At 45.7% G+C, this 13,638-nt stretch overlaps 1 protein-coding gene across 1 annotated transcript in view; it reads right to left on the reverse strand.

Moving 5' to 3' along the window:
* Positions 1-13,638, reverse strand: part of LOC119406316 (adhesion G protein-coupled receptor E2) — a 66,242-nt gene that overhangs the window by 35,808 nt on the left and 16,796 nt on the right. Inside the window, exons 5-7 of the mRNA XM_037673053.2 lie at positions 10,626-10,904; positions 7,601-8,038; positions 830-964 (exon numbers count right to left, since the gene is read on the reverse strand). Of these exons, the coding sequence (XP_037528981.1) occupies positions 830-964; positions 7,601-8,038; positions 10,626-10,904 (852 nt within the window). The remainder of the gene's footprint in view (positions 1-829; positions 965-7,600; positions 8,039-10,625; positions 10,905-13,638) is intronic.

Below are 13,638 nucleotides of genomic sequence, written 5' to 3' on the forward strand. Positions count from 1 at the left end.
AATGATATATGTATCAGTGATACTTCAGTTGTGTTGCGTTCAGCTGAGTTTGAAACTTTTTTATAGTTTTTTGAACTAGCACATGCATTGAGGGTGGCCGATTGTTGCGGTGTGACAGGTGGTATGTTGTTGCGCATGTGTGGCTGCGTTTATAAATTGCGATGTTATTTCACAAACAAAGTTAGTTGCAAGTGACGCTCTTTCCTTTCGCCTGCCTTTCTTTGTGTTTTGCGTCTTTTAATACTTTTAATTTCATGAAGTATGCACGAACAAGCCCGACAAGTTTTACTCTAGTATATTTCTGCACGTCACCTGATTTTGCAAGGCCTCCGTGATCGGCTACGATGTCATGTGATGACGTCATCATGTGATGTCATCACAAGAGGAAATAGCGGAGCTGGTGGCCTTCCACCTCTCCTTTGCCTTCTCCTCACCTTCCCCTTCTCATTTCCTTCCTCCTTATAATGGCGTCACTATGACGTCACTGTGGTGTCACATAAGGTGACGTCACATGATTGCGTCATCACATGACCTCATCGCTTCGTCAAAGGTGGGCCTATCTCGGAGGCACTGATCTCGTCGGAAGGCTTGCAATGCCTCCGATCACGGAAGCAGCGCAAAACGACGTTAGGTGCAGAAAGCTTTCAAGGGGTAGCGTTATCAGTACAGTCGAATGAGAAGAAAAAGAGAAGAGTTTGGCTTTCGGTTTCGAGTCGTCTTAGGTCAATGCACATCGGACCGAGTTAGGCGAAATTACGCATTCCTGCGCAAGTGTTAACCGCGCGGTAATAATGTGTTGTTCCGTAAACGAAACATTTCAATAACTCACCTCTCATTTCGCACAAGGGCCCACCGTAACCAGGAGGGCAGTGGCAGGTGAAGCTGTTGATTCCGTCTTCGCACTCGCCACGGTTTTTGCATGGGCTTGAGAGGCACTCGTTGATGTTCTGCTCACAAAGGTTTCCTTCAGTAAAAAGTGAAAGGTGACACGTTTATCTAGCAGGCCGATACATTCACATGCTTTTCTTTGTATGAAGAGCGCACGTTCATGTACGTGCGTTAGCCCGTGTGGCCTCTTTGTGCACTGAGAGATCTAACCTTGCGCTCCTCAGTCATATACATTGTTCCATGCTTAATATGGACTGTTGCATTGTCATACAAATTATAATAATAAAGAAAGATCACTCTACCTGAATACGTTCTCCTCTTTATGTAATGTATTACAAGCAACTAGTTTGGCGCAATATTGCTATTAGCCACCTTTTCTTTTCATGAACATGAAGCGGTAAATTCGAAATTTATAGCGCGAACGTTTCATTGGCCTATAGTATTAGATTTTCTTAAGTTAATATGGTTAGTCTGCACATAAATATTTAGAGAAACATGGTGAAAACCACGTTAACAGTACTTAGAAACTTTCTATATCGAAAGTTGTTTGAAGGAATTTGACATTATGAACGCGTTTCTGCCGTTTGAAAATTCCGTGTAGGAGTGAGTGCAAACTTCACTAGTTGTGTGCTATAAATCAGGTTTGAATAGTCAAAAGCACTGTGAAAAAAAAAAAGCCTGAATTAAACACATCTGCGAGAGTAGCCGTCGTAATCCTATTAGGTTAGGTTGGGTTAAGTCGGTTAGTGTGTTAGTATAGGTTACGTTAGGTCATATTTGGATGAGTCAGGCTGTAGGTTAGTCTGCACAAGGGTATCAATGCAAGCTAGTTAGCTGCATTTGCCAGCTGTCTCTTGACCTATTCTCATGTGAGATAGACTATCTCGGCGATCAGTGCGGTACGCCGGTGCGTTATCTGGCTGTTTTTCCCGCTATGTGGCCTTGGTATCGGTAACACGTGGTGTTTTCGTGGCTTTATATTTGCCGCAAAATAATCGACGCAAAATTAGGTTTAGTTGCGAGTGCACCTTCTTCCTGTCGTCTAACTTTCTTAACCTTTTCTTGCGCGGCGCTGCATGCACCCACACCTTGCACTGTAGGTTAGGCAATGTTTGGTTGAATCGCATTCAGGACACAAGCACCTTTAGAGAAGCTGCGCAAAACTACAACATGTATTTTACTAAACAAACATCGTTTGGAAGCGAACTGATATAGGCGCTGCAGGGTGTCTTTATAGTGGGACATATTCCTTGTAAGTTTATCATTTAAAAGCTCCGGAATTTGCCAGAGTTCTTGAAGGGCCGCGGCAAAATATTCTTGCACAGTTTGCACTAGGTGTTCCTTTTTACTTCACGCAAAGTTCGATATCAGTACTTTATAGCCTGTAACTAATAATGATGAAGTTTCGCGTGAAGAATCAAGCAAACCACAGAATTAGTGCAAGTGGCAATTTTTGCAAACACATTTACGAACGTTACCCCAGCTTAAGTTAGCAGTGGGGCTCCACCGGTGCTTAGGTTCTTGGAATGATGGCTGCTCGAGCTCTTAACCTTCTTTCTCAAGTTCTTCTTCTTCTTCTTCTTAATAAACAGTTGGAAGTTGGCACCCGTGTATGTCTGTTCGTGTCTTCGTTTCGTCCCTGTCTTCTTTGCGTCATTACACTTTTTTCCTCGAGTTTTTTTCCCCAAAGCTTTATTGTTTATCATGTACATGACGCGAACGCGCCAGCCTGGCTACTCCCACGACGGCACCGGGAGGTCGAACCTCATGGCCCTATTGAGGGTGTACTGGACAGCCAGCACTTGATGGTGTTAACTTAGTGACTCGATGAGTCTTTGAAAGCGGTCCAGCCTATTACCGGGCCCCAGTGAACCGGTCCCATAGGATGTGTTCTAGCGTACATATAGTTTCTTTGAAAGCTTTCCATGTAATTTCTATTCCTTCTGCTCCGTACCACTCCCTGATTTAAACCGATTGATAGTGCGGTTTCGTTTGTAGTTTGCTTAGAGTTTCGGCTTCGTTACTCATTCAGATGTTATCATTCCATCAAATTCGATCTGACGACTTCAAACGCATTTGAACATTTTTTTTATACAGCGATTACCCAACTATCATGTAGCCGGCTTCCTTGGATCTGTTGCACGCCGGCTCTACGCATGCGGAGGACCGTGCACGGATAGCAAGCGAACGCGGCAAAGCGTGGACAAGCTTTTAACGACTGGCACCGACGGAGCTCTCTGCTAACGCCACCTAAGTTATCCGCTACGACAGCGCGACGACAAAAGATTAAAGGCGCAGCGCTAGAAGCGTGTCCTCCGCTGTACGAACGCAGCGTGAAATATCACCAGTCCTATTCGATATTCCTATTCCGAGACCACTGAAAGAGGAACACATCAGATGGAATTAGCGCGAGCCACGCGTCGGCGTTCGTTGTGGGCTTTTGGTAACCTCCGCACACGCACACAGCAGGGGCACGTGGGTATATCCACTGGGAGCTGCACGACACAGAGCATTAGCTGGACGTCGCGCTAAAAGGGAGCTACACAGGCGTGTAGAGTGGAGTCCAGATGATGCGCGACATCCGCAAGTGCGTTTGATGTTGCTGCCGCAGTTTCGTGCAGCATGGCGGAATACAGCGCTGACGCCGCAACGAACGCTGAAATGAGGCTGAATGCCTCATTTGGAGCGATAGAGGCGAGCTCACCTCCTTGATTCGAGTGATCGGGAATGCGACACTAATTGGCAATACAACAATTATTAGCGTGCAATTAGGCAAGTTAAGGATGCTTGCTCGTGTTTTCGATTTTGCGTTCGCGCAGTTGAACTTTTACAGAAGTCAGTAAACATTACGTAGGATTTCAGAGTTATTTTGTTCAATAAAGCTAGTTCTTAACCGTGTTATCGAATGCCTTGAACGTCAACTGGTTCACAGTATGTCCTAATCCACCCTATAACACTTGTTGTTGAGGTTCAAATCCCGCTCGAAATTTTTAGTTTTGCACGTATTCACGCACGAACATACATAAGGTGTGGTTGAACTCGCCCCCCCCTCTCCCCCGAAAAAATTTCTGGCTAGGCTACTGGTCAGCAGTCCAGCACCATAACCACAAGACCACCGCGGCGGGTTATCCTATCCTTCTGGGACGTCCTTCTCGTGCGTCTTTCTCTGTGTGTGTGTGTGTGTGTGTGTGTGCCTGTGTGCGTGCGCGCACGCGCAAGAGCTGCATGTATATGTAGACACAGCTGGCGTACTCGTGTGACAACATCACTCTTTAGCGCATAAAAAAGAGCCCTGTCAACTATAGATTCTGAGGCGAAGGCTGGGTGAGTTGGTGCTGCAACATCATCATCGCTACGGCAACATGGTACCGTGATTAACGAGAGAAATGAAATAACAGCCCAGAAACCCAGAGAGTTCCTTGAGACGGCCGATTACGTTCATCTAACTGCGGCATCAAATGGGACTGTCCGGACCCTTGCAAAGGCAAGGCCGCAAGGGCTCATTCACGTTACCCAACTTTGTACACAATCTATACTTTGTGTCTGCTGCACGATAGCCTTAGTGGCTTATGTGCCATTAAAAAACCAATGCAAGTGCGGCGTGAAGCTCAAAGGGATACTGAACGAAATTATTGCCGCCAAGATTTTCAGCAAGTTTGAAGGATTGGGTGCTGAAATCGATAGACAGAACCTTCCTTTCAGACAGAGACTAGAGCAAAATAATTATTTTATTGCCTTTTTTCGCAAGCTAGGGGAGGTGACGTTTGGGGATGTTTCGTGCACCGGAAACGGGCATGCCAAGAACGTCAGCCGTCGCCCTCGTCTCTCAACCCTCTCAGGTCACATTACGGTTCCTAGAACCACTACGAACAGCACCGGCAGCGAACAATGCTCCCGGCTGGGGTAAAGCCCGTGAATGGTGGGACACGCAGAGTTTTGTTCCCTGCGCTGAAGCCTTCCGCAAAGGCCTCAGCGCCTTTGTGGAAAAGTGACAGTGAGATGTAAAGGAGGGGTGAAGAAACGGAAGAGGAGGACAGGAAAACGGGTACCCTGCATGCGCCACGGTGCGTGTGACGTCACGGCTCGCTCTGGCGTACAACCGCCGCGCGCTTACAATCCTCCGAAAATGCAGCCATCTGTTCAAAAATGTGTGAAATAAACTCTGTTTATCGGAAGAGTCGCGTCTTCTGAGTAGAATTCCGATGTTTTCTTCAGTTTTCTTATTCAATTTTTGTTCAGTATTCCTTTAAGAAAACGAAGCCCACACCATTTTCTAAAGTAGCATTCCTGTACAGTGTTTTAGCTTTGCTGCCAGAGTGGCACGACCAAGTCAGGCAATCACTCAGCCTTTGGTCGTGTCCCCCAAGACAATTTTGTAACAATTTTGCCTTGTATAAACCAAACCAAACCAATACTATTCCAAACGACTGCAGTACCGGTTTCTTTTGTATATGCGTTGCCGTTTGGTGGACACAACGTCATTTTTTTCAATGACTCAGGGAGAATAGTAGATGTGCAGGTTGTCGAATATTTCAGGTCCCTCCACAAAGGCGTCTTTCATAATCATATCGTGATTTTGGGATATAAAAGCCCAACAACTATTTTTTTTAAATTGTTAGTACAGCGAGTTACGGCGCCGGGATGAAATTGTGGGAACTCGATTGTTGAAAGCAGCTGTCCATCATTACCCAAGTGCGCACGCGCGCGGAAACAACTCATGTACTTCTGCACAATGACAGAGCGCTTTTGAAATTTGGCCAACATGATTACGTGGCTGCGATGACGGATTGGAGGAAAGTCATGAAAAACATTGCGCATATTTCTTTTCAGCTTTCCATTCACGAGAGTAGGCTCCATTAATCCAGCTGAAGTTCTGCACTTGCCACAGTAAGCACGTTATTATGATGTATTGTCTGTTACGCTTTTCATATGAGGACGATTCATCCGCATGATGTATGTGCTTCCCAGTGACTAGGTATATTATTAGGAGCAGTATTATTTGGATTTCTGACATTGTATTACAATGTAATAGTGTTACATAAATTCTCCATTTTATGTGCAACGCATCGTTTATATTCTTAAGTGACTTTGAGAATTTGTTTGACAGGAACTTGTTTTATTCGCCCTGTTGTTCCTTGTGTTACTTTGAGATAGTTGTTAGTTACGCACTTGTAAACCCTGTATGTTGTATGTTTGATCCCCTCATGAGCTGGCTAGTAGCCGGTACTTAATTATACGCCAAAATGTCCTTACGCCATCTCAATAAATAATGTATGAATTGTATAGGTGTTCTATACACGTATTTCTTTACAAAATGTAAATGTGTACCAAACAAATTTTGTTTTATTGTTGGCAGATCTAGGTAGATTGAAATAGCAGCCCTAAGATAAGCCGTAGATTTTTGCGTATGCTTTACTAGGAAAGCCGAAGTTGCTATTTCAGAGCATAATGGTTGTGTTGCGTGAGCGTGTACTCCAACGCGCTTCTTTTGAAAATGCGACCGTGTATTTCGTCATACTTGAATGAGTTGAGCGCATACGAGGACACGGACAGAAGGAAGAGACGTACACACACTGGCGCCAGTGTGTGTACGTCTCTTCCTTCTGTCCGTGTCCTCGTATGCGCTCAACTCATTCAAGTATGACCAACCAACAAGCCCGCATCGCCACCCTCGTGTATTTCGACCATTTTTTCCTATTATTGATGTATTTATACTTTCTTAGCTCATATTAAAAACATATGGAGACATCGGTTCAACGCTCTATGTGCTTGACGTCTATTGACCGGTCCGTGTTTGGATGAAATGTCAAAGCCATGCTTGTTCTGCGGCACGCTGTCCTTGTAATATTGGCAGAAATTCTCTTTTCTTTCTCTTCCTCATTTTTTGTTTGAATTCGAATAACCTCAAGTGAGATAATTAGTAGCAGCAGCTTGATTACGCTTACTGCAGGGCAAAAGGCCTCTTCCATGTTTCTCCAAATAACCCGGTCCTGTACTTGCTGCGGCCGCGTGATGCCCGCAGAGTTCTTCATCTCATATGCCTGCCTAACTTTCTGTCTCCCCATCACGCGCTTGGCTTTTCTAGGAATCCAGTTTCGTATTCTTAATGACCAGCGGTTATTTTTGCTTCTCACTGCATGTCCTGCCCATGCCCATTTCTTCTTGATTTCGACTAAGATGTCCGTAACACGCGTCTGTTCTTTGACCCTGAAGTGAGATCATTTCGTAATAAAAGAGAGAAAGATGGCATGAGGGCATGACGCTTATTTGTCATGCATTTACTGATCAATTTTCGTGGCAATGTCGCCACTGTCCCAGCTTTCCTCTTATTGTTTTTTGGACTCCTCATGCTCCATTCAACCTTATCATTTGAATTTTTCTGTTGTTAGAAGAGAAACAGGATGTAGTTTTTCTACTATGATATTCTACATATCCGCCCCTATGGCAGAGTACGCCTTTCTACGTAGTGCCGTATGCCCACTAACGCTTTTAGCTGGACAAGTTGGTGCTAACATTATGAATCCACAATTAATCCATGGATTCATTGTAGACACACTGAAGAGTATTTTGTACGCTGAGACTGTTCGCACTGCGTAAGTCTATTAAATAGCGTCAAGAACGCACATGTTTCAGATTTTGCCTAAACAATGCCCGTATCAGCCCTTTGAATTTCTTTGAAACTTTAATACTGCACATGGGACGATACACTCACCGGCGTATCCCGGCATGCACTGGCAGCTGAACTTCACATCCGACTCGTTCAGGCAGCGGGCACCGTGCAAGCAGGGAGACGAGAAGCACGGGTCGAACTGGTGGCATGTCTTGCCGTAGTAGCCGTTTACGCAGTGGCAGGTGAACATGTGCGAAGCGTTCGACTGGCACACGCCACCGTGGAGGCAAGCGGAAGGCTTGAGCAGACACGGATTGAAGTCGGAGCAGTTTCGGCCGGAGAAACCCGTGAAGCAGTCGCAGCGGTACTCGCCGTGTCCCGTGTTGACGCATGTGCCGAAAGTCTTGCACGGGTTCTCGGAGCACGGGTCGAAGTGTTCGCAGGCCTCCCCGTAGAAGCCCGGGTCGCACAGGCACCGGTAACCGGGCCGCGCGTCTGTAGCTTCGCAGGAGCCATGCTTGCAGACGTTCATCAGGCAGTCTGCGGTTGGAGAGAGATAACTCGGAGATTTATGCGAAGCAGGCTTGATTGAGGAATGTTTTCCACAACTAACCATACTTCGAGCCAGGTAGAGGTACAGGAGAAGATGGAGGCTTCAGTGCATGGAAAACAGCAGAACTGATGGCCTTCCCCTCCTCCATTCCTCAACCTCACATCACTTCTCCTCACGCTCACCTCCCTTTCCCCACCCCCTTGCTCTACTGTGGTATACACGCCTTTGCTATGCTTTACCCTCTCTCTTCCACCTTTAGCTCCTGCTCGCCCTCACATCCCTTTCCCACGTCTTTGCTATAATATACTATACATGGCTATGCTATGCCCTCTTTCTCTCTCTCTTTCTGTTGTTTTCTATCTCTTTCTTTGTCCCTCTGTCTATTTCTTTCTCTTTTTTTCGTTGTCTATCTTTCTCTGTTTTTCTCTCTCCCTCACTGCTTCTCTCTCTCTCTTTCATTCTTTCTTTCTTTCATTCTCTGTATCTTTTTCTCGTTCTCTAGCCCATAGCAACGCAATCATATGGTTCCCATAAAAGCTTGTTCTGCTAGCCTTGATAGCCGAGTGGTTTCGACGTTTGCCTTCGGACTGTGGGCACGCGGCTTCGAATCCCGCTTTGCCAAGAAATTTTGTTTCATTTATTTCTCCTCCTCCTCCTCGCCTCCACTCCTCCTCTCCTCCTCCTTTCCTTCTTCCAATGCGTTGCTAGACGACAAGAGATGCCATGGCCGTTCATGATTATGATAGTTTTCTTAAAGGCTTCAGTGAAGAACTTCGAGTTTAACCACCTTCGCTGTTAAAAACCCTTGAGCAGCGGGTGTCGCTGGAACAAACGTTACCGCAAGTGGTCTTATCGTCTTCAAGGTAGCAAGGTTGCTACCTTCAAGAAGGCAAGACCACTTGCCAAAACGTCGGCTCCATGGACACCCCCTGTTCAAGGATTCGACACTTGAAATAGAGACGCGTATTCCTCGGCGCAAGGAAGCGTTTTGAGTAAATATAATCAGTAAAATTAGAAAAGTGCATTTCCCCTGCATCTTATTGGATAGGGGAGGTGCAAAAGTAGAAATAGACTATTGTAGAAGTCAAAATAAGGCGCGAATAAATAATATTTGCTGCGTCTGCATATTACATGCTTGGCTGCGTAACGCAGGTGTTCTAATGCAAGGCTCCATATTGATTCTGATTACGTGAGAGACCTTGAACATCTTCTCACCTGCATTTCTATGATTGTCACATGTTATGCATGCTATTTCCATTTCATCGTTGCCACTGCAAAAAAAAAAGAAACGCAACCTCACTAGCTTAAGGCTGTTCACTGTAAAACAACTTTAAGATGTTATATAAGCATGCCAAAATAAATGTCACCATGGTCATCGTTGAGTACCAGGTCGGGACTTGTGAATGATCAAAAAGTGGGAAATTCGATTCGGGTTTGGATTAGTTGTCGTTGGCGTAGCGCATCCAAGACTAGACGAAGATTGGCACTCACTCAAACACAGCATTGTTTGTGAGCGTGAGTTGGTGGTTTTCTACATGGGATGGGCAAAACAAGAGATGTGAATAAAATGAGCCGAACATGCACCTAAGTGAGTGTACACTCATGCCCCCTGTGCAACACCGAATGAAATTATTCGGGCGTTTTCCGCGGCGTATTCTTTTCTTTAGTTTCATATATTGCTTTCCGATGTTGTACACCTCTCCATCATCTGCTGTTTGTTTTGCTCTAGCATGGCTCAGTCCATATAGCTTTGGGATCTATCTTATATGACCTCGTGTTGCCTGTTAGCGGCAATGTTAAAATTGTTTTACATCAATGAACGTATGGCAGCTCCACTACTGTGAAACCTGAGGAAGTGCGTAGCTCGGGCACCCAGCGATTCCCGTTCGTTGAGTTCCCACTGCTACGTTTACCAAAGCTTCGGTGAGGCTAATGTTTGAGGTAAGCATGTAAGGTATCTCCGGCACGAGTAGAATCTTGTTAGGGAGATTCGCGAACTCGGTGCGCGACATGTGCGCTACTTTATGCTGGGCTTTATCGACTTCCTGCTTGTTACGGCAGTCGAGATACGCGTCGTTCGCAGCGAGTTCCGTCAGGTTGTTTCCTCCTTCAGATGTAGCGCCGTAGAGCGCCGTAGAAAGAATAAATCGAGCGCTCTGCGAGGTGGTGGCGCCCTCTCTTGTGCGGCGACGTAGTCAGCCGCACGTTTTCAAAACGTTTTAGCGATTTTAAGTTAATTACTGCTAAAATTTCTTAGTTAATTCTATTAATTATATTATTTTAGACCTTGTTCGTACATTCTAACCCGATTTTGAACATTGCTGGTCTTGTTATGGCCTATATTGAGTGTTTACAGTGAGCATGATCACGCGGCATGAGAGCCATGGAAGGACGGCAAGCCGTGCCCCTAAAGTGCTTCGCACTTAAAAGAGTTTCAACTGGGAAAGCTTTATCTACTTTCTGCATGTTTTTTGCGTTTTCCATATACGCACATTCACCTTGCCTAAGTACAGTACGAAGAGGTGCGTGACCTGTACACAGCTCTTTGGCTTGCTCCGTATCACTAGTACTCACAGTCAATTCGTGTGGCGAATCGGTCGACGGGACTGCCGATGCCCTCTTCTCGGCCATTCCAGGCGTACACGCGGTACTCGTAATCGGTCCAGGGTCGCAACTTCAGCACAGGGACGCACTTGTCGGGCGCACCCGTGGTCACGTTCACGTACGAGGTGACGTTCTCAGATGTCGCCCTGTACTTGACCACGTAGCCGGACACGTTGCCGTACAGGGGTCGCTGCCAGCAGATGCGCACACTCGTCTCGTTCACCACGACGGCGCGCGCGTTCTGTGGGTCTGCGAGAGATGGGAGGTAAAATGAACTTGAGAAAGGTGATAGACTATGCTCGGCTGCAATCTAAGAACTCATAAGCGTTTCTTATGCATGCGCCTAAGACCACTCGAAGGTGCAAGCCATCTTCTTGTTTTTTAGGGGCGAAGCTCCTTAAGGCGGCACCCGTTCGTCCCTCGTAATCGTCGTCATCGTAGTAGTCCGTAACAAGTCTTACGCTTTGACCTCCAAGGTGGTGCCGGTGGGAGAGTTTTCCTGTGCGTTGTTGAACAATAAAAAATTCGCAGCGTGCGCGTTAACTAAAAGCCGAATTCTTCTGTCTCTCATTCCCCATTAGCAGCCATTGGCATGTTCCAGTAGGAAACGTTAGTAGAAGTAGAAGTGTAAGTGTTAGCTAAAAGCCGACTTCTTCTGTCTCTCACTCCCATTAGCAGCCATTGTTTACCTCCAAGGTAGTGCCTGGTGAGATTTCTCCTGTGCGTGAAAAACAATAAAAATTTTGTTCAAAACTCCGTTGATTGATGAAATAAACCAACGAAAGACGCCAGATGTTTTGTAAAAGCAGAACGAAAGAACGCCAGATGTTTCTAAAGCAAAACGAAAACACGCCAGCTGCTTAACGAAAGACGCCAGATTTTTCTAAAGCAATGGTTTTCTAAACAATGAAAATTCACAGCGTACATGTAAAATTAAAGTGAGCTGCAAGTCGTCATAAGTCATCGAACCTTTAGTATAAACGCGCCCGATCTCACGTCGGTGATGATGTACTGGGCAGAATTCACGGAAGATTCACGGTTTACCGATGAACCTCCGCAGCTTCGCCCACTCATCATCATTCACTCCGTGGATATGCTGTGATTTTTTTTCTTTTCAGTCAATGTATTGATCATCGCCTCACCCCTCCGAAAGCTTTCTGCACCTAACGTGGTTTTGCATTTTGACTCCAGGATTGATTTAAACAGCTTTGATGCAGCGCGAAACGACACACAGACACGAGAAGGCACATAAGAGCACCACACAACGATAATAGCACTGTACTGTCCTCATGTGCCTTCTGCTGTCCGTGTGTTCTTTCGCGCTACATCAAAGCTATTCAAATCATAGAGTTTCCTACAATACTTACTAGAGGGAACTCTGGCGCTAGTGACTATGGGAGCTGCAATGCATCGCGCTTCAGCCAGCATGGGAATCATGGGTAGTACACGGATTTGTCTAAACTTCGTTTTTTCGGCTCCGTTTGGCTCCGCGTCGCCTGCATCCGCTTTGTCGCAAAACGAAGTTCAGCAAAAATCAGCAGTTTCACTTCACCACTTTAACTTCTTTAGGCTCACCGATTCAAATCTGGTCACGAAGTTCACAACGATCCATTCTTTTATCCGAAAGAAAACCAAAGCATAGCAATAAACAAAGCCACAAGTGCGTTCGAAGCCCACAAGCACGAAGACTAGGCAAATCCGTGTACTGTCCATCATTCCCATGGTGGCTGAACGATCGCAGCGCCAGAGTTCCCTCTAGGTGATTTTAGGAAACTCTATGATTCAAATGATTTACCAACAAGCCCACATCGCAACTGTCGTCCAGGATCTAGGGCGTTGCAAGCTTGCACTGCCTTCGTGATCGGCACACCTTTGACCAAGCGATGATGTCATGTGATGACGTCATCATACGACGTCTTGTTTGTGAAGCATGATAACTCCGCAAATGTTTTAGACTTATGACGTCATATGGCGACGTCATCACGTGATGCTTTACTGCACCACTCGCGCTAACGCCGATGCCGAGGGACGCCGATGGTCAATTTTCGCGTGTAATACTTTCAAGCTCGGCCCGCAAAACCGCAGCGCACTTGTCAATCGCCTATGTAAGAGCGTCGCGCAAGCTGGTTTTCTTTCGAAGCGTGAGTATTTTATGTGTTCTGATCTAAACACCACGCATATCGGAAGCTGAATTTCGTCGTTCCAACCTAAAATACGACCTTTGGCTAAGCAGTGGCGTTCGTTATAATCTCTGATGAAATTTGCCAAGACGTTCAAGTTTTCGACTTAAAACTAGCCACACGAACATGTACCTGTATGAGTTGGGTACAACAACTATCTGAAACATGCGAAAAGTGCGTGACGCCATGTAATTAAGAAAATGTTATTGGATGGAACGTCAGCGCAAAATCTCTTAGGGCGTGACAGGGATGACTGTTGTTGGAGCTTGAACTTATTCTTACGTTCTAATCGACTATAGGAGGGCAGCAAAGTGCAGTCAGTGTGCGACATACGGCAAGATGTTGTAGATTTATTTCTAATAGAGAGACATATATTTTAAGTTGATTTTAAATTTGGAGGGTCATATGGACCACGACTACGATCTGGTTATTAGACACACCGCGGTGAGATCACTTGCAGTTCTTTAACAAGGCCTAAATATAGTGTGCACGCCAACGTTGAAGTATGGATCCATCAAAATGTAATCCCCAATCAACAATGCGGCGGTATAGTGCTCAGCACAACTTACACTACGTAAGTTGTTTTTACTATATCATGCTTTGACTCATGCTTTATATCATGTTTTTACTATATCGTCAACATACTTGCGATAAGTGTATATTATCTGTTATACGTTGCTGACTTGCTTACTGGATGTGGGTACGAAAGTGTGCCGCCGCAGTGCGACGAGCTCGAATACCAACTGTCACCCCTCCAACTGAAACATGTGCACTAAGTCAGCAATACCTACGCAGTTATCACA

Source organism: Rhipicephalus sanguineus, chromosome 10, assembly GCF_013339695.2.
Source record: "Rhipicephalus sanguineus isolate Rsan-2018 chromosome 10, BIME_Rsan_1.4, whole genome shotgun sequence".
NCBI classification, from domain to species: Eukaryota; Metazoa; Arthropoda; class Arachnida; order Ixodida; family Ixodidae; genus Rhipicephalus; species Rhipicephalus sanguineus.